The sequence below is a fragment of the Babylonia areolata genome, chromosome 18 (assembly GCF_041734735.1).
Source record: "Babylonia areolata isolate BAREFJ2019XMU chromosome 18, ASM4173473v1, whole genome shotgun sequence".
Lineage (NCBI taxonomy): Eukaryota > Metazoa > Mollusca > Gastropoda > Neogastropoda > Buccinidae > Babylonia > Babylonia areolata.
Window position 1 is genome coordinate 39,385,127 of NC_134893.1, and position 26,012 is coordinate 39,411,138.

The 26,012-nt window shown below is 42.1% G+C and overlaps 1 protein-coding gene across 2 annotated transcripts in view; it reads left to right on the plus strand.

The window, feature by feature from the left end:
* Positions 1-15,788, plus strand: part of LOC143292758 (uncharacterized) — a 38,587-nt gene extending 22,799 nt beyond the window's left edge. For both annotated transcript variants that reach the window (XM_076603303.1, XM_076603304.1), the window contains exons 18-25: positions 285-360; positions 1,438-1,539; positions 2,114-2,286; positions 2,876-2,950; positions 3,364-3,516; positions 4,175-4,308; positions 4,557-4,641; positions 13,953-15,788. In XM_076603303.1, the coding sequence (XP_076459418.1) occupies positions 285-360; positions 1,438-1,539; positions 2,114-2,286; positions 2,876-2,950; positions 3,364-3,516; positions 4,175-4,308; positions 4,557-4,641; positions 13,953-14,117 (963 nt within the window). In that variant the 3' untranslated portion in view covers positions 14,118-15,788. The remainder of the gene's footprint in view (positions 1-284; positions 361-1,437; positions 1,540-2,113; positions 2,287-2,875; positions 2,951-3,363; positions 3,517-4,174; positions 4,309-4,556; positions 4,642-13,952) is intronic.
* Positions 15,789-26,012: the final 10,224 nt, after the last annotated feature.

A 26,012-nucleotide genomic window follows, 5' to 3' on the forward strand; every position in this document is an offset into this window, starting at 1 on the left:
GCTGTAAATGAATGCAGATATAAGATAATGAAATATGTTCTGATTGATATCCTATATCTCTACATGTGTTTGAATATCTGTGTGTGAGTGCATGCACATGTGTGTGTGTGTCTGTGTGTGAATGTGTGTGTGCAGTCATGTATGTAAGTGTACATATTTTGATTTTGTATGTGATTGTTTGCATTGGTTTTATATCTGTGTATGGGTGCATGTTTGTAAGCGAACAAAGAAGGCTTTACAATAAGAATATATATTCATTTTGACCACTGACTGGACTTGTACAGGAAGAGGAGTACAAGAAACTGTTGATGTTAGTGGCCAGTTCTCCAAAGAAAGACAAACCAGCAGCCAAACCAAAAGGTGATAATTGTTGTGAATATTGAAGTTAAACTTATTTAGTGGTGTTTGTGTTCTCCTGGTGAACAGTGCATTGCAATGATATTTGTGAATTAGTTTAAGATGGTAGCACAAGGCCTGCTTGCGGCTTCTTAGATAGGGTTAGATGATTGCATGAATAAAACAGTGATATGAGTGGACATGCTGTTGATACATAATGATTGAGATCTACAGTATCTGTTGCAGCCTTTCTGCAGTCTGATATATAAACTATCACAAATTGCTGTCTGTTGGTGTGATGACATTACCTGTGCTTGTGCTTGTCACAAAAGAAACATTGACTGTGGATTTAGAATGTTTGTATTTGGCAGAGTAGTTCTTCCTTTCTTTTTGTTCATCAAGCTATTTACTAATACTTCTGATGTAGACGTACTTTATGACAGTGCCGATGTGCGCAATAGCTAAGTTGATAGAGCATTTGACTTTCAATCCTGGTATCCTTTGTCCAGGCTTGGTATTGATGCCAGGTTGGGCATGGGCAAACTTGCTAGTGCCTTAATCCCTTTTGTGTGTATACATATGCAAATGATCAAATATGCATGGTATGGATCACTTTATTCATGTCAGTGTTCAGTGGGTTATGGAAACCTGAACACACTTAGCATGCACACTCCTTGAAATGGAGTATGGCTGCGTAAATGGCAGTCTAAAACAGTCATATACATAAAGCACACCAGATATGCATAAAGCACCACATAGATACCAGTCAGTGTGAGAGCTACAGCCCACAAATGCAGAAAGAAAGGAAAAAAAACAATGACCATGTCAAGATCGCCCTCACTGGAATGGTTTAAGTTGAGGAAAAACTGGAAAGTGTTTTGGATGTGTTGAAAGCTTCCCCAAAGAAAGAATAAGAATCAGAAAGTGTTTGTTGTTAACAGACTGCGTGCTTCCATGAAAACTGCTCTAAACTAAAGAAAAGAACACTCTGCTTTTGTACAGTCTTTTAATTTGATCCACTGTGCCCATCTGTGACCACAGTTGCAAGTTAATCATACTGACACAGCAGGGTGTCATCATCATTGTCACTGATGATTGCAGGGTTCTTGCTGCCCCAAACCAAGAAGTCCAAGACTCTGAAACCCAGCAAGAAAACAAGAAGGTCCACCTCATTAGACAATCAGAAGCCTCGTGAACGACCATGTAAGTGGAATATTCAACAAAAGGCATTTCATCAGAAAATGGGTGCTGTTTTCATTTCTGTATTGTTTAACAAATGGCAAATAGCACTTTTGGGGAACTGTATGCTGTTTTCATTTCTTTCTTTTACATGTAATTTTTAAAAGAATTCGAGTGTGTACAATTTTATGTGGAAGATGTAAATGTATATCTCTGAAATTTCAGGAACAAAATTAGTTGAGGACATATCCATTTTCAAGCTAACAGTCATTCACATGCATACACACACACACGCACATGCACGCATGTGCGCACACACACACACACTCACTCACTCACTCTGTCTTTCACTCTCTCACTTTCACTCTCTTTCTCTCTCTCACTTTCTCAAAATAAAAATCTGCTTAGCAGAAAGGACAAAAGATTCAACCACAGCTGGCAGAAGTTCCTCCTGTGTTGCCAATGAATAGTACTTGGTTTGTGCCAGCAGCCCGTATGAAAGAAATCCGTACCTGGTAGCACCCAAAGAGTCATTGAAATAAGCTTGTTGCTTTACACTGTTGCTTGTTTCCCTGGAACACCTGTTATGGCTTTTCAGTGTCTCTGGCTGATGACGAGGACCTGATGCCAGTGTTGCTGGAAGAATTCCCCCATCTGTATCTTTCTGAGCACACCTGGCATGAACTGTGGCGTCAAGGCATCACGCAGATTGAAAATCTTACACGAGCTTACGAAGAAAACAAGCGTCGGAAGAGTACAGCCCAGGTTCAGGTAAGAAGAGGCCTTCACACAGTGCGTCTGTGTAGGCCAGGATGGCATTGGCAATATATGTGTATATGTTTTTTAAGAACAAAATATTTCTCTTTTTTTTTTTATCTTGCCAAATACAAAGAAGCACTACTTCCATTGGAGCAGTATTAAAGCTAGGGGTGCTATCCCTTGTGTTGTCATATTTCTGTTTGAATTCTGTGACCTTTTTGGTTACACACTGCATTTAAATCATGCCAGCAAAGATTATCAAGATTTAAAACACACATTGTTTGAAAATGACAGCAAAGTTCACAAATTGCAAGTCGAAACTCAAGTTTCCTTACAACTGAAACTGAAAGTTTGGTCTGTGCTGTTTCCAAAGTCGTGAAAGAATGTGTGTGCTTGTCAACCTCGAGGAATGGTCATATCCATCCAACTGCCATCAGCTGGTTTTTCTGAAGTCCTTGCAATAACAGTATGTCAAATTTTATAACAACAATGTTCACTTCTTTTTTTTTTAAACACAGGGGAAAATGAACATGGTCTTTAACCTCTTTTGGTCAGTGTATTTATGTATTTGTGTGTGTGTGTGTGTGTGTGTGGTTTACAGCTGGAGGAGGCAGCCAAGAAACATGAAATGCTGGCCAGCATTGTCAAGAAACAGTTGGATCACAGCCAGAGAATGGTCAGTGTTTTGCAACTTTGTGGTTTATATTTGAGCAGCAATTAATGATTTGCTCCCAACTTGCTTGTGTGTGTGTGTGTGTGCAAGAAGAGAGTAACTTGGACAGTTAAATCATTATATATATATATATATATGTTTATATGAACTTGATATTTATAGGTATGTTTAGCATGTGTTGTTTGTGTCTATACTTGCACACATATTTGCATGTGTATGCATGTGTGCATGCAAGTTCATCTATGATAGCTTCCCACACACACACACACACACACACACACACACACACATATACACACACACAAATTTGGCAGCCTGCATCATCAGTACATTAATTTGGTAACTTGCATTGATACATTGATGTGGTCACCGACCTCAAACGACCGTAACCATGAACGGTGTCCTGTCTCCTGCAGCAACAGATCAAGGAGCAGAAGAGGCAGCAGGTGTCACTGAACAACAAGCTCCAGGAGAAGAGGTCCCAGTCAGCGCGTGCTCGCCGCTACTACAACGAGTACCAAGTGCGTGCCCGGTCCAAGATGCTGAAGAGACGCAGCAAGGAAGAAATGGTGAGACAACTTGACTGTGTTTGTGCTTGACTGACAGCCTGTATTATTATATATGTTCACATCTGGCAGCTGTTTTATATCCACTAGAGGTTTAGGAGTTGGCGAAAGTGAATCAGAAACAAGGGAAACTTTCACTCACTCGTACACACACGCAGGCAGGCAGATACAGGCATGCATGCACACACACACATGCATGCACGCACGCACGCACGCACACACACACGCACGCACACACACACACACATGCACACATGCACACAAACGCATGCACTCACACATACACACACACACAACCACCACCACACACAAACCACACACATGATACATAGACATACCGACTCAACATGAATACACTCACACACACACACACACACACACACACACACACACACACAATGTAAACAAACAGACACACATACGCAGATGCAGCATTGTGGTTTTGCATTTTTGATGACTTTATGTTGAACTGGATTACATGTGTTTTTCTTGAGAAATACAACCTTCACTGCGAGGGAGAAAAAAGATAAAGAAAAATACACAGATTTGGGACATGCACACATATGCGTTCATAGACACATGCTTAGTTTTCATTGAAACAGTTATTTACTTTTTTCCCTTTTATTTTATCAATACACTGACTGTAGTGTTATTTGGGCAGATTTTCAAAAACCTCTTCAAAGATGGTCTGGCAATCCAGAAGGAGAGAATTCGGGAGGTGCGGCGCTACGCAAAAGAGCAGCGAGAAAAGCAGGCTAAGAAACGCCAGGATGAGATCGATTCCTTGGAGAACTTGTATCCTTTTACTGAGTTAAGTGTGGTTATGTCAGTGTGCCTAAGTGTTTGGTGTGAGGATGTTTCCAAGTCCTTGTGATGCTTGTTCATAGAATGGGGCATCTGTCTGCATCCCAGGGAGAGCAAGGGAAGAGAAATACATCCTAAATCTGATGCCTTGTTGTACAATTCAGTTAAAGCATGGCATATGCACACAGTTGTATGAGTGAATATTACAGTTTTTGCAATGCTCCTTGACAAGAGTTCAGTTACCGTGACCAGTTTGAACTGCTGGTGGAGAAACTGTTGAAGGACAGGAATGACATGGCCACCAGAGAGAAGGCTCACCAAAGGGTAACGGTTCATTGATATCAATACGTCACACAGCAGGGCTTTTTCCCATACTGGACAACAGAATAGTTAGTTTATCAATGTTTTCTGTCAAGTAGCAGCTAGGAGTTGGACTGTATTCAGTCAGCGCAAGTGCATGTGTGTTTATCCTTGGAAGTGCCAATACACCAACATAACCGACTTTTTCCTCATCAGAGGAGAGGAGGACAGAAAGAATGGAAAGTGCAGGTTTATTTATATCAAACAGAACAATGTTTTTCTCATCTTCCTGTCTGTTGTTCTCCTGTCTGATCTCTGCGTTCAGAAACTGACACATTACCTGTTTCCACTTTATGGCAGAGAAGCATGTTGGAAGCTCTTGTGGTTCAGACTTGTCCATGTGAAATGTATAGGCTGCCACACAATACAGCCAGACCTGATTCAGACAGCAAAACAAGGAACTTAGAAGTTGCCTTTGGTTGTTTACTAATTATACAGCACCAGTATATATCAGAACTGGGAAAGACTAGACTCTCAGATTCCATGGGTTGGCAGCCCACCTTACCCTTAATCAGTTGCTACAAGTTGTTCAAAGAAGAGATGCTCCCAGGATTCACCGAAAGGGGGAGAGAATGATGAATCCATTGGCGCCAACAGAATTATGACTGGAAACGGTAAATGGACTACAATTTCAGAACTGATGGAATTCCCATGTGTCTGTTGGCGGAAATTCTTCACAGAGCGTGGCATGAAGATCCACAGGACCGAAAAGGGTTGTATGAAGAATCTGACGAATGCTCAGCAGCGCACTGCACCAGCAGATAGGACGTTAGAAGACCTTGGCCAGGATTCAGACCACAGTGCCAAGGACATCCACCCTAATAATTCAGATGAATCAATCGAACAAGATCTTGATGCCAAATGCCAGAAACTAAACTTGCCACCTGCAAGTGCAAAAACGGAATGGGAAGAGTTGGACCAGAGATTAGTTCGAAAACTTGATGCGCTGATAGGAAAGAGCACCTTGGAACACAAGTTAGCCACATACGGAGATATCGTGTACACAACATGTCGGGAAACCTATGGAGTGAAAGAACCAAAGACAAGAACACCTTAAAAATCCAGGCGACAGTGAGAAATGGACAGCATCCAAAATGCAAAAAGAAAACTCAAGAAAACGATGAAGACAGCTTCAGAATTTTAGAAGCAGGGCCTACACAAACTTTGGAAAGACCTGAAAGCAAAGCACAGTGCCCTCAAGAAAGCAGAATCAGCTAGGAGGAAAAGGAGCAAAAAGAAGACACAAGATTGCTTCTTCCGAGACCCCTTTCAGTTCGCCAGGAAACTGTTCAAGCAGCCCAAATCAGGGACTCACACACTCACAGTGGACAAATAAACACTTGAACAGCACCTCAGGAAAGCATATTCTGATCCGCAAAGCAAGAAACCACTAGATCTTAAGGGTTTGGTTCATCCCAGGAAACCAGAGAAGTTCAGCGATATACCACCAACCCTTGAGGAAATACAGAAAGTGGTCAAGAAAGCCAGGGCCAAATCATCACCAGGGCCAAACGGAATACCATACCTGCTGTACAAGAAATGTCCTGAGGTCCTTGAGTGGCTCCACAGAGTGATAAGGTCAGCATGGAGGAACCTAAAGATCAGCGACCAGTGGATGATAGCTGATGGCGTGTACATCCCGAAAGAGCAGAATTCAAATACCATCAGCCAGTTCAGACCAATATCGCTCCTGAATGTCAAAGGAAAAATCTTCTCTGTCATGGCTGCAAGACTGACAAAATACCTCACAGAAAATGAGTACCTGGATGTGTCAGTCCAGAAAGGTGGCATCCCAGGAGTTCCTGGCTGTGCAGAACATGCCACAATGATTTGGGATGCAATCCAAAGAGCAAAAGCAGAGAAAAAGAACCTTGACGTGGTATGGCTGGATCTGGCAAATGTGTACGGGTCAGTTCCTCATGAGATGATCCAACTGGCTCTCAAGATGCACCATGTACCAACGAACATCAGGGAAATGCTGAAGAAGTACTTCATGGCTTCTCATTGCGGTTCACCACCAAGGAATACACGACAGATTGGATCAATCTGGAAGTGGGCATAGCCATGGGCTGTGCAGTTTCTCCAGTCCTGTTCATGCTGGCAATGGAAGTGATCTTGAAGGCCTCAATGAAGGGAACGGATCGAGCCAACCTCAGTAACGGATACCAGATACCTCCTTTGAAAGCCTTCATGGATGACACAACAGTCCTTTCAACAAAAGAGGATGACACCCATGAAATATTGAAGCGGCTGAACGAGCTAGTTGCCTCAGCCAGGATGAACTTCAAACCAAAGAAATCACGGAGTCTCTCACTGCGTAAAGGAAAGGTAGCTGAAACAGTCACATTCACTGTAGCCAACCAAGCCATCCCAACAGTGTCAGATGAACCAGTCAGGAGCCGTGGAAGATGGTATGATGAGTCCTTGAAAGACACAAAAAGAGGAAAGGAAACCAAGCAGACAGCAGAAGAAGGCCTGCATATCCTAGACCAGTGTGGCCTTCCTGGCAAATACAAAGTGTGGTGCCTACAGTCCATGCTGATTCCAAAGCTCCTGTGGCCTCTCCTGATATATGATATCAGCTGTAGCACGATCGAGTCGATTGAGGCAAAGATCAACAAGTACACGTGCAAATGGCTTGGTGTTCCACCTGGTCTCACTGACGTGGCACTCTACTGTAGTCAAGCAAAGCTGAGGCTACCTCTGAAGTCCCTTGTCGAAGAATTCAAAGTAGGGAAGGCAAGACTTCTCAGCATGCTCGAAGATTCAGGTGACAGTATTGTGAGATCCAACCAAACTAAGCTGAAGACTGGCAGAAAATGGAAAGTCAGGGAGGCAGTCAGTGCAGCGAAAGAAAGCCTAAAACGAAGGAAATAATAGGACACACCCAAACCAACAGACAAGGCATGGGATTTACAAAGATGGAATGGTGGTCCAAGGCAAGGGGGAAAGCAAAAAGAGACATGATCATACAGGAGATCAAGAAGGAAGAGGATGATAATAGAGGCCAGAAGGCACTCCAGCAAGGCCAGCAGGGGCAGTGGACAACATGGGAAAATGCACTCCAGAGGAGCCTCAGCTGGAGCGACATGTGGATCAGCTTCATCCTAAGATCTGTGTACGACTTCCTTCCCTCAAATACAAACTTGGTGAAATGGGGGAAAGCAGATGACCCTGCATGCCCACTCTGCCATGGCAAACGAACAGTGGAACATATCCTCAGCTCATGCAAAGCGGTGTTGAGCCACGGACGGTACACATAGAGGCACAACCAAGTGCTAAAAGAAATTGCACACGAACAGCATCCAACAGCATCCAAAGTTTCCAAAGCATGGAAACGTGGGCTGCTTGATGGTGCCAAAGATTGGGAATGCACAGTTGACCTACCAGAGGGGAAGAAACACCCGGAAATCATCAGCAAGGGCAGCATGAGACCTGACATGGTACCACACTCCAAGGCAACGAAACAAGCGATTCTGATTGAGCTTACTGTGCCATACGAAAGCAGAATGGAGGAAGCCCACATCTACAAGACCGAGAAGTATGCCAGTCTAGCCAGCAGCCTGAGAGAATCTGGCTTCCAAGCCAAAGTCCTCGCCATAGAGATCAGTGCATGAGGGTTTGTGGGCGCATCTGCCTGCAGCCTCATGAAACAGCTGTCGATTTCTGGCAGAGAGAGGACATGGGCTCTCAACGCAATGGCAGAAGTAGCAGAAAAGAGTTCCAGCTGGATCTGGTCGAGGAGGAATGAAAGTAAACTTCAAAAGGATTAAATTTCCCTACTCAAACTAGGGGTACGATGTCTCAGTGGTTAAATCGTCTGCCAGAAAACAGTGACTCAGTTCTGAAGTGGCGACCACCCTGGAGGCGCGGGTTTGAACCTGCTGAGGACCAGGGGGGAAAAAAAGAAAAAGAAAAGGTGGCAATACAAGGGCATCAGGAGTCATGACCTGGGTGCAGCCCGTCCCCCTTAGAGTGTAAGGAGTTAAGGGCTGAAACACTTGACTGAGGGGGGCTTCTTCTCTGAAGACCTTGTACTGTCCAGCTCTCCCTAGAGTTTCTTATCATAAAACCAATGCCTGAAAAATACTTGGACTGTCTTGAATGAAATTGGATTAATTAGTTTCTGCTTGAACCAGCACAATTTTGATTTACAGCTTGGTTCAAAGAGAAAGTGAAGTGCTTTTGAAAAGATCACTTTTTGCAAGATTGGTATAGACAAGTAGATAATGTAGATAATGATACTTAGTATATTGATTACAGGATGCTCGGTCTTTAGTCAAGACGCTTGTTTTACAGTGTAACCAAATACTTGTGTGTTTGAGTTATAAAAATTTAAAACAACCAGCAATGCTTTGCCTGTTGTTAGACAGGATTTTGACAGTTTACTCAGAAATGAAAGAATCTGTGATAAATTTTGCACAAATGACATTGCTGATAAGTTTCACTATTTGTTTTTGTGCACTTTTTTTGACAGCATCAGACAAACATGTTTATCTAGTTATTATAGAACTCCCCTAAACTCCATTAGATTCTGCTTATCCTTTCCTGTACGTCGCCTAAAATTTTGCGTGCCGTACGTCGTGGGTGTACAGACACCCATGCTTTCTATGAAGGAAAGACCCCTTGCCATATGCCGTGGGTGTACAGCAACCTATGGTTTCTGTGTAGGAACTAACCCCTTCCCGTACGTCGTGGGTGTACAGACACCCATGCTTTCTATGAAGGAAAGACCCCTCGCCATATGTCATGGGTGCACAGCAACCCATGCTTTCTGTATAGGAGCTGATCCATTGCCATATGTCGTGGGTGTACAAACACCCATAGTTTCTCTGAAGAAACAAGACCTTGCTGTACGTCGTGGGTGTACTGTCGGTAACCCACATCTGTCAGTAAAACAAATTTGACGTTTCCTTTAGCAAACTTTCATGTCTGGTTTCCACTTGCATGCATGCATTTACTCAAGCGCTTGACCAAATGCAGGGATGTGAGAACTTCGCGTAAATGGGCTTTTCCATTTCATTATAAACAAAAAAAACTACGTTTTAAAAAAACAACTGAACTTTTAGTCAGACCTGACTGCCGCAGAAAACCCCAGCCAGAGGCCATTCTGAGATATGTGCAAATCCGGAGAGAAAAATGGGGAGGGGGAAGGGGGTGAAACTTTGGTATAATGTTGTCTGGACACCATTTTAAGGTGTTGCAACGTTAACGACGATGTATTTGACGACAAAATCGAAGAAAGAAAAATAACACACTCTTTACGTCTGTCCCCGCGACGGATAATAATGAAAGACCCCTTTCGGTCTGATCTGTTCTGTACATGTTGATGGCAGCTCTCTTGTGCCAAACATTATGTATTACTTAGAACTGACTGAGAGTCAGTTCTGAGTTGTTTTGATGAAATCTAGCACGCTTTGAATCAAAAGCAACAAACAAAGCAAGCGCGCTTTATAACAACGAATAAACAATGATTCACTCCCGCCCTTTGGAGCGTACTGATGTTCTCATGGTCCGGCAAGACACACACACACACACACACACACACACACACACACACACACCGCCCTTGCACATATATGCACACACATGTACAGACTGATGCACACACGTAAACACACACACAAATGCGCACGCGATCTCTGTCCCTGTCCAGCCACACTTTGTGGAACGAAACCCCGCAACATTTGACAAATACTCTGTGTGTGTGTGTGTGTGTGACGAAATTATGTCAGATGATGATGCAGTGGTACATTTGGTGGCTGCAGCTTGTAGATGTTATTTAGATCAGGGATCTATAGACGAAGTGCAAAAGATGCATCTCCATTACGAACAGAAATGTTTTTTTGGTTTTGTATCAGATTTTAGGCTTATAGGAAATACTGTTCTTTCATTTTTGTGTTTATGTGCATAAACACACACACCACACCCCATCCTCTACACACACACACACACACACACACACACACACACACAAACACATGCACATGCACATCCATTCCATATGCTGTCAGAAAGGATTGTGAAAGTGCCCACACAAGTGTGATTCTTTCTTGCCCTTCCCCTTCTTTCCCCAGTCCCCTCCTCCCTTATCGCATTATGCGATGGCATACATGAGCACAGTGTGTTTACTGTATGGAGTTCAACTGATGCCTGCGGCACTGGTACCATACCAGTCCCTTTCCCTTGACTGAGATGTCAGCATTCCTGGTGCTTTTTTTTTCTTCATAGGCAGGTTTCCTTTGTTTTGAACTGATTGGAATAAGAAAAAAAATCTGTATCAACTAGATATAGATCAATGGATTTCAGACATACAATACTATCTAGTTCTCAAAAAAGTTTTTTCCAACTAGATATAAATAGCTGTTACCAATCAGTTCTGATTATCTTTTTTTTTTTTTTTTTTTTTTTTTTTTTACAATAAAAACAGTTCATTCTGAATTGTATTTAAATCAGTTCTTTTATCTAGTATGATAAATATCCATTTTTGAAATGAGTTAAACTTCAGAGTAAAACTGCAGACATGAACAAGTACATCATGCACAACAGACAAAAAGGTAGTAGCAGACAGAACCGAATCTGGCCTGATCTTGGTGGCACTAATTCCGAATGGTGGACAAGAAACACTTTCATACCAACGCCTGCCCCCCCTGCCCCCTCCTCCCACGACCCTCCCTCTCTCTCTCTCTAGCTAGTGCGAGTGACGTCGCATAAACAGTCTGTGGCGCGAAAGGCATTCTTTGCAAGTATGGGTGGTTCCACACCCACGATGTATGGCGCGCAAAATTTATTCTTTGAGTACTGGGACATTTACTGTTTATTTATTTCTTTGTTTATGGATAAAACAAAATAATGTTAGTTGATATGTAGTATGGTACATTATAAACAGTCATGAAATTTAATGGAAGTGGCTTAATTACTTGTGTTACAGAGCAAAAAATGTGTGTAGGTGTGAGCACAAAGGTTATTGTGTTTTCTGAAAAAATACTGTAAAAGGATATTGTTAAATCCTTTATTCCTTCTATATGTTGTTTTTTCAACAACAACAACAAAAAAAAAATTGTCTATTGATAGGAAAAAGATTTTTGTAAAAAGCCAAGGAAAATTTACATGTGAATATATATTTGCAATGTCTTCTCAAATGGATTTTCCCCCCCCTGTTTTTGACATCACTCTTCTTCTTTATTTGGTATGTGCAAAAGGTGCATGTATGTAATGTTTCAATGCCTCCTGAGAGGGCACATGAAATAAAGTTCTTACCTTGCCTTGCCTTGAATCAGGTCATGCATCGGTCCTTTTGTCTATCTTAACCCATTCGCTGCCAGGAAACTAAGATTTAAATGAAATCTATTTGCCAGGGGTTTTTTTCACAAAAAATGGGTATAAATTTTCAAAAAATTCTGTGCTCTTTGTTATTGGAGAAAGACCCATAAAAGTATATATTTTCTGAAAGGTAGATGAATAAAGAATACAAAACGCATGTTTTCTTCCCATTTCATATATTTTTAATGACATGCTGTTGTTTTGAAATCAGTGTTTTGTTTTTTGTCATATTTTGAACTTGTTCATTACAAACATTAGTCAGTAATTTGCACTAAAATACCATCTTGTCTGGACAAATAGATATCTGCGCACACAAAATCATACTAGAACAACCACAAAAAAAAAGAAGAAAAAAAGAAAAAGAAAAAAGATAGATACACAATGCATTGTGACTTCTCCAAGTGATAATATGGATGTGAGGCCACGCCCCCTCAGTCTCCACCCCCCTCCTCTTCACCCCTCTCACGTGATCACTTTATCTAGTTCTCATCAGACCACGTTGGCCGAGAGCCAAGAAAATCGCTCACACTGTGTCTTGCTAAAAATTCAGTCACTTTATGTCGTCTGCTATACCTGTACAGCCGGCATCACTCACTGATAGTCATATCTTGGCCACTCTCTTGATTGCTTCCTTTATTTTCTAGTAAATCGTCCTATAAATGTTCATCACTGTATTCTTTGAATTTACGCTTCAGTTCTTTCTGAGCATCAGCTAAAGAAAGCAATCTTGGTTGATTTAGTTTGCCACGATCGCATGTCTTGAGCACGGCATCAGTCCGACATTTTGTTGAGTGAGTGGGGAGTGGAGCCAGGCAAACACTGCGGCCAGTAACCCAACCAAAACGTTCAAATAAAGGACTGCCTCATGATGTTGATGGTGTTTCTAGCTGTGAATAGAATGTAGAGAGATTCTCCAAGCTAAAGCTACCAGCATTTTTGTCAACAAACTGAATGCAAAGCAGGGAAAAGTCAGAATATTTCAATGACGAGTTATCTCGTCAATGTGGCAGTGAAGCGTACATGCTTGCAACGACGAGTTATCTTGTCATATAGGCAGCCTAGGGGTTAAATGATGCAATAATAAAACCATGTCAGGTGATCCATTTTGATTGAAGATGATGATGGCATGCGTCACAGTGCTTCATGCGCCTATGTGAAAACCAGCAGACTGTGACTGGTTTACACTCCATTGCTATATAGTGCTGTGGTGGTGTTCAGTTAGCTTTTTCTCTGGAAGAGACCTGTCAGTCCTGCTATTGTCAATGACAGTGCATCAGTTCCATTCAAAAATATCTGTCCACCAACACAACATCTAAACTTGTCATTTCTCTTTTTCTCTCTCACCTCGCCTACTGTAACTCTCTATTGTCTGGTTTGCCTGCTTCATCCATCCAGTCCCTTCAGTGCATACAAAACTCTGTAGCCTGACTTGTCCTCAGAAAGAAAAAATCTGAGCACATCACTCCTCTTTTATAACATCTTCATTGGCTCCCTGCCTCACACAGGATAAAATACAAGATCTGCACTGTATGTTATAAATGTATTCACAAATCTGCCCCTTCCTATCTCTGTGGCTGCCTTCACATCTACACCCCATCTCGCTCTCTACAATCGGCTTCGAATCCACTCTGTTTACGCATACCCAGATTCAAACACTCCACTGTCGGCCGCCATTCTTTCTTTGTCTCAAGACCTTGCATTTGGAATGAGTTCCCTCCTTCACTTCGTCAGGCATCCGCACTCAGCTATTTCAAGTCTGGGCTTAAAACCCACCTCTTCCCAAGATAGCATCTCTCCCCTGCCTCTTCCTTGTTCTCAGTTTTTATGCATGTGAATGACTGGTGTGAAAGCACTTTGATTTGTCTCTGCACAAGATTTAGCTCTGTATAAATACTTATTATTATTATTATTAAGAGGTGTGAAACATGTGTTTTGTGTGATACTGCCGACAGGTGCTGGATCAGATGAAGCGGGATCTGCGCAATAAGATGGAGCAAGAGATCAGGGGTATTCAGTCCCAGATGTTCCGTGATGATGACGACCTCTACTTCAGACAGCTGGAAGCCGATCGTCTGCGTCATGAGCTTCAGCATGCCAAATATCAGACACGGATCTAGGTTGCTATGCAGGAATCATTCTCAACCAGCTGGCCATCTTTGATAGACTTTTTCCACTGCTTTTCTGTAGAATTTTCATGTTTTGTTTTGGACTGTGATATGTGTCTAAGGAAATACTGTTTGTTTATTTATTTATGGTATACTTATTTGTTTGTTTATTTACTACAGATTTTTGTTTACAGTATAGATAACATATTTACATCTTGTCAAAGTGTTTTGTATGAGTTTTCTTGGTAAAATAGTTGTGTATCAGGTTTCAGTCAGGTGTTTACAAAACATTCTTGAAAGAGTAGGGGCTGAGGGATGGGAGATAATGTAAATATCTATAGGGTGTCTAAAAAGGTCGAACACCACATATGGTCCACATGTGATATACCAGTAAGTATTTGAAATGAAAAAGGAAGATGTTGTGAAACAATAGTGAGAAGGCTTTTCCACACTAATTTTAGCATTCCTTGTGGTTGTGTTCACCACCATGAAATGTTGGATGTAAAACTTTGGTGAAAATTTTGATGACTGTCACTCCTTTTGGTGTAGCATTAAAATTGGACAAAAAAAAATTTAAAAAAACATTCTGCCTGGACTTTGATGACCAGTGCCAGGACTGACTAGACAGAGGTCATTAAGTTGATCATCATGTCAGTACAGTCTTGGGTGTCAGACCTTCTTGGGAAGAAAAGGGGTATGGTAACAAGCTGTGGAGAGTGAACTGCTGTGCCAGATGAAAGTTAGGGGTCCCTGTAGAAATACCATAGTTTGATTCTGTCACCATGGAGTGGTAGTGTATTTATAGCTTCATGAAAATAAATAACTACAAACTGACCCACTCCTGTTCTATTTTTCATTCTGCAGTTTTAAGAAACATGCTTCTTGGCAGTTGTTCTGATCTCCATTTTTTAATAAAGAGGGTGAAAGACTAAGTGGTGTTTATGTCAATCCATATGCATCATGCAGTTACAGTGTAATGTGTACTTCATGCAAAGAGGTTATCAGATGATTTTTTTTCCCCATTTTTCTTTTTTATGACAGACCGTCATTTGTGTACAAACTTCTAAATAAACTGAGTCTTAATTGACTGTTGGATAAAGCACAGACACCCTGACAGTGTTTTCTGTGTCTGAGAGTGGAGAACATTCATTTTGCATAGTAGTTAGACCAGTTGTTAGACTATATTTTGAGCTTGACGTTTTGCCACATGCTTTCAGCAAGACAGCTTGACTTGACTGATTGTGTACTTACCATTGTACAATCTTACATATATGTGTCACTTCAGACTGCATACTGTTTATGTGTTTCCATGTATTTTGTGATACATGACGAACTCAGATCAGAAAATTGATTGAAGATTCTGACATTCATTTGTGTAAATCCTAGTGTTGCATGACATGTATATTATATATGTGACATTGTATTTTGAAGCTGTTGGAAACCAGCTGACTTATCTGAAAGTAACACTTGCCTATCCTCAGTGTAATTGTATTTTTTCCTCTGAAGTTTTCATCAATAAAGGAAAGTCAGTGTCCGTAAAGTTCAGTCAGATTTTAAATGGAATATATCCAACAAACTGAAAATTGTCTGGAATGAACTCATTCAATGCATCATGCATCTGATAGGAAATGTCATATGTTTTTTTTTTCTGCCAGGAAAAAAAGATACTGATTCAAGATGATATATCTTTGTCTTTCTCCCTGTGTCTGTGTGCATGCAAGTGAAAGATGTATGTAGTGTGTAAATGTTCGAAGGCTTGTGATGGAGAGGTGGGAATTCTCCCATTTCCACTTCAAAAACAATATTAATGTTTGTTATGACAAAAAACAAAGGAATGACAAAGCATTCTGTAATGTGTTCGGACAGCCGTTATGGAAAAATGATAACCCAAGCAAGCAAAACAGCAACAGAAGAGGAAGAATGGAGGGGAAAAACATGAAGAGTGGTTTTAATAAATGTATTAAAACAAGGTTGCTTTAGAGTTGTCATTAATTTTTGTTGTATGTTCATTACAGTAAGCAGTGGTACAGATTTTTCTCCTTTATAGTCCACATGTTACATATATAGAGGTCACTGGTTCTTTCTGTTTTTTTCTTGTCATATCCATATATCACAAATAGGTCATTTCTACATGTTCTTTTAGAGCACTAATGTTAGGAACACTAAGTGAAAAAAAAAAAAGATGAAAGAAAAAAGGCCTCAGACTTCAAGGATGAGCACAGATTTCAAAGTTGACCATGGATAAAAGCACTGTAAAAACTGTTGATGATGCCTTTCTGCTTCAAGTTAAGACCCACGGGTTACAGGGTAAAAACAATCTCGAACAAATAAACAGTGGTAAAAAAAAAAAAAAAAACAAGAAGAAAGAATGAGTGATTTCTAAACTAAAGGTTGCCGATGCTTTGTAAGGGAAAAGAAAGGCTTCAGATTGGAATGGGAAATCGAAATGAGTCAGTAACTAAGGTATTCATAGAAGATGTGCATACGGTTGTAGTTCCCAGGAGAGAACACAAACTAACCTGTTAATAGCAATAACAACAAAACCCCAATTGATCTCTCAATCAATCCCAATATTGATGCTTTGTGTCGCCTGGAGATATACAACATTCTAATAAAATCAGATCTTAAGGATAGGTCAGAGTACTGAACTCAGTGTTCTATGAACTCAAGGTATTGCACATACAGTTGACATGTATGGATTATCTGAGTTGAACCAGTTTCATTTTCGTTTTCTTTTATTGGATTCTGGATCATCAATATTGAAATGTCACATTCCTGTTAGGTACAGTGTAGAGGGGAGAAAAAACTACATATAGGACAGGCATGATATTTTTTACTCACAACCCACACAGTGCAAGCCACAATTCACACAGTGCAAGCAAGCCTTTGCAGAACAGAATATAAATACTGAGTGATCTCAATACCCAATATCAAACAGCATTTATTCCAGAGTGAGCAGGCCTGTTGACACACAACTGTGCATAATATAAAGTTTCTTCTGATATGTATCCCATAATTTGACACATCTTTGAATCAGCATTGTTTGATTACAAACCCATCAGTTTTTTTGGGTTTTTTTTAGTACAGTGATCAGCACCTGCAGTTAATTTATTCATGTTGAAATCTTGTTGAATGTCTGTTTATTACAACGGCAGCACTGGGTATGAATTGGAACCTGTATTTGTTTCAGTGAATGAAAATTGCTGTGGCACACATTTCTGACAGTACGAAAGTGGAAGATGTAACCATTTCTGCTACTGTTTGTAATGTAATAAAAGAATGAATACGGTACTGCCATGCTCAGAGTTACACCAAAGTCAAAACAATTTGGAAACTGCTTGTGAATTTAAAGAGGTAAGGGGTATCTGTGAATTCAAAGGGAAAAAAGGGGGTATGTAGATGTTGCATATATAAATGATGAGAGTAGAAAAGACTAGCAGAAAACAAAAAAGAAGAAAAACGGGCAATTCTACAAAAAGTCTTGTTCATGAATAATTTCCATACTTTCCAGTTGCAACTGACAGTAAACTAATGATCTGATTTATGATTTGCTTGATGCTACATTTTGTTACTGCTTTGTCAATGCACACAGTTCTCAGTGAGAAAAAGAAAAAAGGTTTGTTTTTGGCTCAAGTTTTCTGAAGAGTCTCTATGTTGGCAGCTAGTGGAAATTAGTGCAACACACTACATGGGACTTAGATTATTTTATTTCAAGACTCCTGTCTGTGTTTCTTGTGTACATATTTTCTTTGTTTTTGTCTGTTTCCATCATCTTGATCAGGAGTGATGTCATGCCTGTGTTACTGGCTATTGCACATATGTCAGAAAGAACAGTTGTTTTGCTCTGTGCTCATTTTTGTCCGTTCAATTGTATGTTGTATATGTGATAAGAAAGTCCTTTATACTAGGCTGTGGATATCTTGGCCTGAAAGTTCATTTCTGTACTCGCTGTTTAATTACACATACTTAACCGTGACCCAACTAGTGCAGACTCCGGCAGGGGTCTGACATTCCTGTCCTGTGCAAACTACTATCCGCCTATGCGGAGAAAAGGAAACTACGGCCAATACCCTCCCGGAAGTAGGTAACCTCCCCTTTGTCCCGCTGGCTAGCGCCCTCTTTTTCCAGCAGCCATTATGACTCCTGTTCCTGCGCTCTTCATACGGCTAAGTTTTTTTTGTATTTTCTGTCTGTCTGTCGATTCTCTGGCATTTTTGTTTTTTGTCAAATTTTGTCTTCAACCAGGTCACATAATTATATGGTTTGATTGGGAGATCAGGCTAAAATTAAGGCGTGATCGCAATCGATTCACGGACACTCTGGGCCCTCTATTTCTGGCCCTCTCAACAATGCCAACCCGCCGCCTCCTCCACTTCCTTCGCTCCCTCCGGTCGACTCCAGACCTCCAACACCTCCTGCACCTTCTCCGGCGACTTCTAGGGGTACGTTACCCCATACTCAGGTCAGTGGTGCCATTGATGCTATTCATTTCAATTCGTGAACAAACTCGACGCGATCCGCATTTCTCGGCCCTGCCAGTCGGCAGGACGCCAGAGTCGATCTCCTCTATCACTTATCCCATGCCAACAATGGAATGTGCCATAATCCCTTTGGGTAAACAACACCATACACTGGCTTTGGATCCGCACGCTAGACTGGGCCCTGTGTGCGATGCGTCCGTGGCGGCGGCCGTGACATCGGCTCACGCGCCCCCCACGCGGCATGCCTCTTCCGTCTCGGATCCTATGGCGACCGAGGTGCTTAGGTATGCCCTCCCCAGGTGTAGGGAGGAAGGTGGACCACTAGGGGACACGCTCGCCCATGTGCGTGCACCCTCCCCTTGTCCCTGAGCGTCCAATCCAAGGGAGACAACTCCTGCTTCGGCAGCCTTGCCAGTGACCGCCACAGTTACTTCCCTTTACCGGCACGGTCCCTCGCCAACAGTGCGGGTGCGTGCATGGTCCCTTCAAGCTTTGCGGTGATGACCCCATCTGCCACACCGCCGGTTGCTGCTGTTTCCCATCCACTAATGGCGTCTCAGCAAGCTGCTCAACCAAACAACCAGCAACCCATTGTTAACTTGCTGCACTGGTGCCACACCCAGCACCTGCTCCGCCCCTTGCCCACAGAGCAGATGCGTGCACGGCCCATTGAACTTCGGCATTGCTGGTTTTTTCTGCCCCACTGCATAACTCCACTGTTACCAAGACTAATATCGGCAATTCCACGTCAGAGTGCCTCTTGGTAACTCGATCCTGTCACTTGGCAGTGCTCGGGCCAATCTTGTCTATCCCTTTATCCGTCAACACACACCAGTTGAATGTCGGTCCTCTCGCAGAAACTATTCGCGAGATTGGACCGCCGTTCACCTACAGGGGGATGCACATCCCACAGCAAGCCGACAGACTTGCCACCCCCTCGTCCACAACACCCATAACACTGGCTTACGGCGCCGTCATGCCACATGTCCTGACCGTCTCGCGTCCGATGGCAACCGATTTGGGTAGGGATGCCCACGGCACTAAGGGACATTATAATTATTCCCCTTGCGCTCGTATTCACCTGTATCCGTTACGGTGGTATCGAACCACGGACTCTCACACACAGCATGACACTCCTCCCTCTACAGCGAGGAAACATCGCACCAGGGGATATGTGCTCTAAAGACACCATCCTTTTCGCCGATTATTGGTGCCAAGGGAGGCAGCTCCGCATTTGTAGCCGACACAGCACGTCACTCCTTCCCCCTGTGCTGTCCACCAACGATGTTTCTTCGGTTTCTCATTGGGTCCTGATGCCCATTCATGGACTTTACACAACTTTGCACAGCAACTGCACCTTTCTTGCTGTTTCTCAAGCTATTGGCGACTTAACTTTTGGGTTCTTCATCCCCCCACACTTGCAGTTGCACACAGCCCTCTGCAGGCAACCAATCCTATTACCATTCTCTTCTTGTTATACACAATAACAGGAAATAAATCACAATTTTAATTACACTCACAATATTTCCCCTTCTATTCTTTTTGATTTATTATCAAAATTAACAACAACAACAATATATATATATCAATGAGATATCTTGTTACATTTATACACATTTCTGTTTACACTTATAGGTGTATACTTATCCCTCGGTATACACATGTGTGTGTGCTTACAGGATAGGTTCATACGACTTTCATATTAACATGTACAATTATATTTCTGTGTTCATTGACATCTATTCATTGAGATTCCCCACATAGCAATATAGGCACACTTGCATTTGCGTCCTTCTGTTCACAATGCCCAGAACTCTCTGCGTCTACGTACTGGCACTTTATTCATATGTGTATGTACATCTCATATTTAGGTGCATACACAGATTCCTTTCCATTACTGATTATGCATACTTACCCATTTACTTGGGTATATCTGTGCACACTACACATATGCTTATACAGCCGCTTATTTCTTGTGACTTGATTTCTTGTCATTGGCATATTCCTGACATCATCACTTGAATTGATGGAAGTTTATAATCCCTTTGCACATATATGTATTCATTTTCATAAATTCATCCCTACCTTGCTTTCGGAGGACGACTGCACTCAAAGACAAAACTGCCTCATTCACGCCTGAATGCATGCTCCTTCGCATTTTAGTAGTGGCTGGTCCTTAGGAACCCACACACACTCCCTTCCCACCCACAGGGCTAAAAATGCCCACTCTTGGTGCAAGAAGGGACAAGGCAACCCAACTCATTTGCCTACAACAATCACCCTTAGGGCTGGAGATGCCCTAACTTGGTACAAGGAGGGATGAGGCAGTCCAACTTAGAGGTGCCACTCCAGATACACATGCCCTTCATTCCTTCCAAGTTTGTAAGGCATCCCTTCTTCCCCCCCTTGCGAACAACAACCCTTGGTTTGCACCACTGTGGTTGTGACAACAGCTCCACACGGGCCCTACATCCTAGCCAGCCCTCCCATGAAGGGGTGTCTATCTTTGCCTTCCAAGTTTTAGCGGACCCAAAAACTGCCCACTGGGCAGGAGGCAATGACCCTAAGCCCATCTCTTCCACTCCTCTCTAGTAGCAGAAGGCCTGGTTAATAACTGTTTTCCTCTACACTTGGGAGAAAGGCATATTGTCGAGGACGGATGTGTCTCACAAAGCACAACGAACCGTCCATTAGCCACAGGGGTGTACCTTTCTGCACACTCCTACCAGCACGGCAGATGCCGCATTCAAGCACATCAGTTTGCCCCATCACCTTGCTTGAACAGAGACCCAGCATCAATGACTCAAACAATTGGTGTTTGAAAGCACTTTCTGCACTTGGTCTTCCCTGCTCGATCCTTTCAGCGTCAACACACAACCACTGCTGTGGTTACAGATAAGCATTCCTTCTCAAGCACTGTCTTTCCAATGAGACACTTTCAGGGGTTTCTAGCCTAGGCAGGCTATCCCATCATGGAGCCCCAGCCTTCAGTCAAGGGCCTGTTAGAGAATGACTTTGTTGTCACTTTGGAAGCAAGCACCACCATGTCATTCAGACACACTTGCACCACAAGACCCCGTCAACTCCTTGCGGCTTCCTTACATTTCAACATAACCTGCATGGTGGACACCTTCATCCCTCAAGCACACAGCAGCTGTTTCCTGATTTACCCATGCTGATTGGTGTCTTCCTAGGACCAATATATGATTATCAGTCGTGTACGACAGTCACCATCAGAACAGCAGAGGAGGCAACTGCTGTCCCGACTATGTTTTGCCCAAGTTGCATCCCCAGTCCCTCGATCAAGAGGGCCTTAGGACTCATCATTGGGATGGATCCCAAAGGCTAGTTAGGCCCAAGGCTACAGCACTCAGTCCCAGTGCAATTTGACTTCTAGTCTGAGAGACATAGTCCTTCATGAAAGACTAAGCTACAAATGATTTCCCTTTGCAATTAAGAAACCACTGATAATACAGCTCTCACTTTGCTGTTGGCCATACTAAAAACGTATGTCAGATCAGTGATTTGATGTAAATGGCCAGTACTACACACCTTGAGCCACTTACCTCCCTGCCCCCGCCCCGCTCCATCCCAGACTTAGTGCGCACCACACACAGCCAGAGGCCTGTCAAAGATCTGGTCCCCTTTCTCACTAAAGAATCTTCAGCAAAATTTTCCCCATGGAAACCCTCTTCCATTAGGAATTCCACCACAGAATGAGACTCAGTGACCTGCGGGCACATGAAGTGCACTTCCACAGCCTGATCCAACCCAGCCATTGACTGCCGACAACTTTCTGCAGGTTGCTTCAACATGCCACACTCAGGTAGAGAAGCCACCAAGCCTTCCGTATGCCCCTTCGTGATGGTACTTACCTGGGCAATAACACAGCCCTGTCCCAGAGACACCAGGGACCTCAGGTCTTTTGTTGCCAAATGTCCGCCATTCTATGCATAGGCAACATACTAGTGCTGTCATTTTTTGGCAACGACAAAAAAGTGGCGGGGGGAGTGCCCATCGCCTGTCAGCTTGCATGGAGGAGCTCTACAGATCTGGCTGTCACACCTAAGGCAAGCCCAACATGGTGGCCTACCTCTGTCTCGTGCCACAGTTTCCTTGAAACACATATATCACTTCCACTATCGGCCCACAACCGATGTGGAATCATCAGATCAAACCACATGTGCACCTCCTTGCACTGACGCTCAACCGCGCTCAAATGAGACAACCCTATAAGGGTACGTGTTTCCTTCCCTTCCTTTGATTCGAAGGGCTCTCAGTAAAGTGTGGATTCAACACACCGACCCGATTTTCTTTGCGCTACATTTATCAGCACAGCTGTGGTCCACAGACCTCTCCCACAATACAGCTGCAGACCTCTGTCTTCTTTGCCCGCACCAATATCCTTAGGTGACACAGTACACTCTACTTTCATCGAATTCTACTTGAGGGACGTCTAACGCTTTAGGGATGATGGCTCGAGGCGTTGCCTCTGCAGTGGCAAATATCATGGATGCTGCCTACTGGAAAAACCCTGCCACCTTCATCAACTTCTACCTGAGAGACGTCGCACACCTGCAGGATGATGGCTCAAGAGGCATCGCTTCTGTGGTAGTTGCACAACAGGCCATCGCAGCACACAGACAGTAGAACAGGCGAGCCCTCCACCTTGTTGCGCTATTCTGCACTAGTTGGGTCACGGTTAAGTATGTGTAATTAAAAAGAAATTTTCTATCTAAAATTACGTTTAAATAACATACTTACCATGACCCAAATTTAAGACCCTCCCGTCCTCCCTGCTTCCTGTTCTCCCTGCTTGCTGCACTGGTGATGGCATATTGCCGTCAAAAGAGGGCGCTAGCCAGCAGGACAAAGGGGAGGTTGCCTACTTCAGGGAGGTTATCGGCCGTAGTTTCATTTTCTCTGCATAGGCGGATAGTAGTTTGCACAGGACAGGAATGTCAGACCCTGCCGGAGTCTGCACTAGTTGGGTCATGGTAAGTATGTTATTTAAACGTAATTTTAGATTGAAAATTTCCTATTTGCTGCATTCTAGCTACTGTCTGGTCCCCCAAATGAACAATGATAGATATGTTTATTTTCTGTGAAGAAAATTCAAACCTGTCTGTTTTTGTGGTGTCCAAACCAAAACGTATTGTTTGACAATATGTTGTATAGAGAAAATACGGAAAAGGTGTAAAAACTTAAGAATACACAATCACAGGATTATAAATGAATTGCAAGAATAAATAACTATGATAACAGAAGAGTTAATGTAGATGTCATTATTTTCAGTCTTCTGAGATGTTAAGTGATGGATTACAATGATCATAAATCATCATATCTGTAAAAGCTGCATAACTCATTTACTTGAGTGTTCTTATTTACTGGAGGTATGTGGGTGAGAGAGAGAGAAGCCTAGCCTTCTGAAACTCAGTGCTGACTTACAGAAGTAGCATGCGGTATGTTACTTGTATGTTCATATTTCTGTGCACAGTTGTATCAACTGCAAAAATAAAGGTATTATTTTTGTACATGTATGTGACTGCACCATGTTTGAGTTTTCTGTAAGTCTACCCAATACATGACTGATATATTAATTCAATTCAGTTCCAAATACTTTGTCTACTTCATCAAAATATTCTGTGGTTCTCAGTATTCATCAGCAGATGCAGCATACATTTACTGCAACTGAAAATATGTGTTGATTAGCAGAATATTTTATATAATTATTGAACCAACACACATTTGTAAAAATACACATATATACACACACTTCAGTGCTGTCACTTGTACACACACTTGTGCACATACTCAAACATGCACACTGCAGTCACATTCATGCATCCACTTTTGCATACACATGCACATTCAAATGTGTTTTTTTCGGTCCAATATTTATTTCAGTGTAAGTGAAAAGACATTATACTAAAGAATGAACACACTCAAACACACGTACACAATTAGTCAGTCACACAGTGAAACACAATACCGAAATTGAAGGATGGAAGTTCAAAAAGTGAATATGCATTAGGTTGGGTGTAGCATATATCACAATTATTTTCCTTCCTTACAGTGCAATGCCTTTGATCATTTAACTTAGTTCACAACATTATTCTGACTGAATTATTTTACTTTCAACTGATATTGCTGTTACTTGTGTCAGTGCTGTAAATACACTGTCATCAAAATTAATCAAAGAAAAATCTGTCATACTGAACAAGGGAGAGAGTACAATTTGGGCTGCCCTAACAGTTTTATTAAAGGGCAATCAACCAAAAAATAAAAGAGAAAGGTGGTGGTGTGTGGAAAAAGGAAAATGTACAAAAAGCAACAAGCAAATCTGAGGAAAAACAATTAATTACAATGATAATATTTGAAAAAACAGGACAAACTGTGAATTGATAACCAAATTAATTATCAAATTGTATAACAATCCAGAAAAAAAGAAACAAAACAATAATTTTGAGGAACTATCTTGGCTCGCATTAGCTTCTTGGAAACAGAACAGAAATTGGAGTGAAAAAAAAAAGTTTATTTTTTTCTCTCCATGTCTGTGAATCATAAGGAAAGAAATAATCATTCTCCACACAATCTGTTTCAGTATCTTTTCAGCCAGTGTAAACCCAGAGTGAGAGGAAATGACTTTAGGAATTATAGGATATGACAGAGAGACAATACTTTTATTTATTTATTTTTTATATAACTTTTGAAAATGTAATTTTTAAAATATATATAACAAAAACAAAAAACTAAAAAAATGCTTGGTTTCTCCATGTCCTGCATCAGAACCATGCACATTAACGTACTACACATACAGAGTACTTTGGGGACAAATGCCAGGCGCAAGCAGATTGAGGCAATCAGGAAGATTCCCCAGCAAGGATGAAAAGGATGAAACTTGACACCTCAACCCCCACCCCCCACTCAGGAAAAATTGAAAGCAGCTGTTGCAAAGCTGAAGTGCCACATGACTCCTTGAGTCAAAAGTATACCAGCAGAGGTGTATAAAATAGGAAGCAACACTTACCGAGAAGCTTACAGGCTTATTTAGTTTACAGTATTCTGGGAGAGAGTTGTTCCATTGGATCTCTGTGATGCTGTCATTGTCTTGCTGTATAAAGGAAAGAAATCAGGCTGCTCTAACTACAGAGTGGTCACACTGCTATCAACAGCAGCAAAGATTCTTTCTAGAGTCATCTTAGACAGACTCATCCTCATGGCTGCTGAGGAAAATTTACCACAAAACCAATACAGCTTCAGAGCAAACCAAGGATGCAGCAAAGGCCTTTGGCCTCACAATCAGCCCAAAAGGAAAAAAACACAGTTCCTCTGTCAAAATATACCACAGGGTACCTACAGCCCTCCACACATTAACATCATTTTGATGGATGAATGCTCAACACAGTTGAGCACTTGCATACTT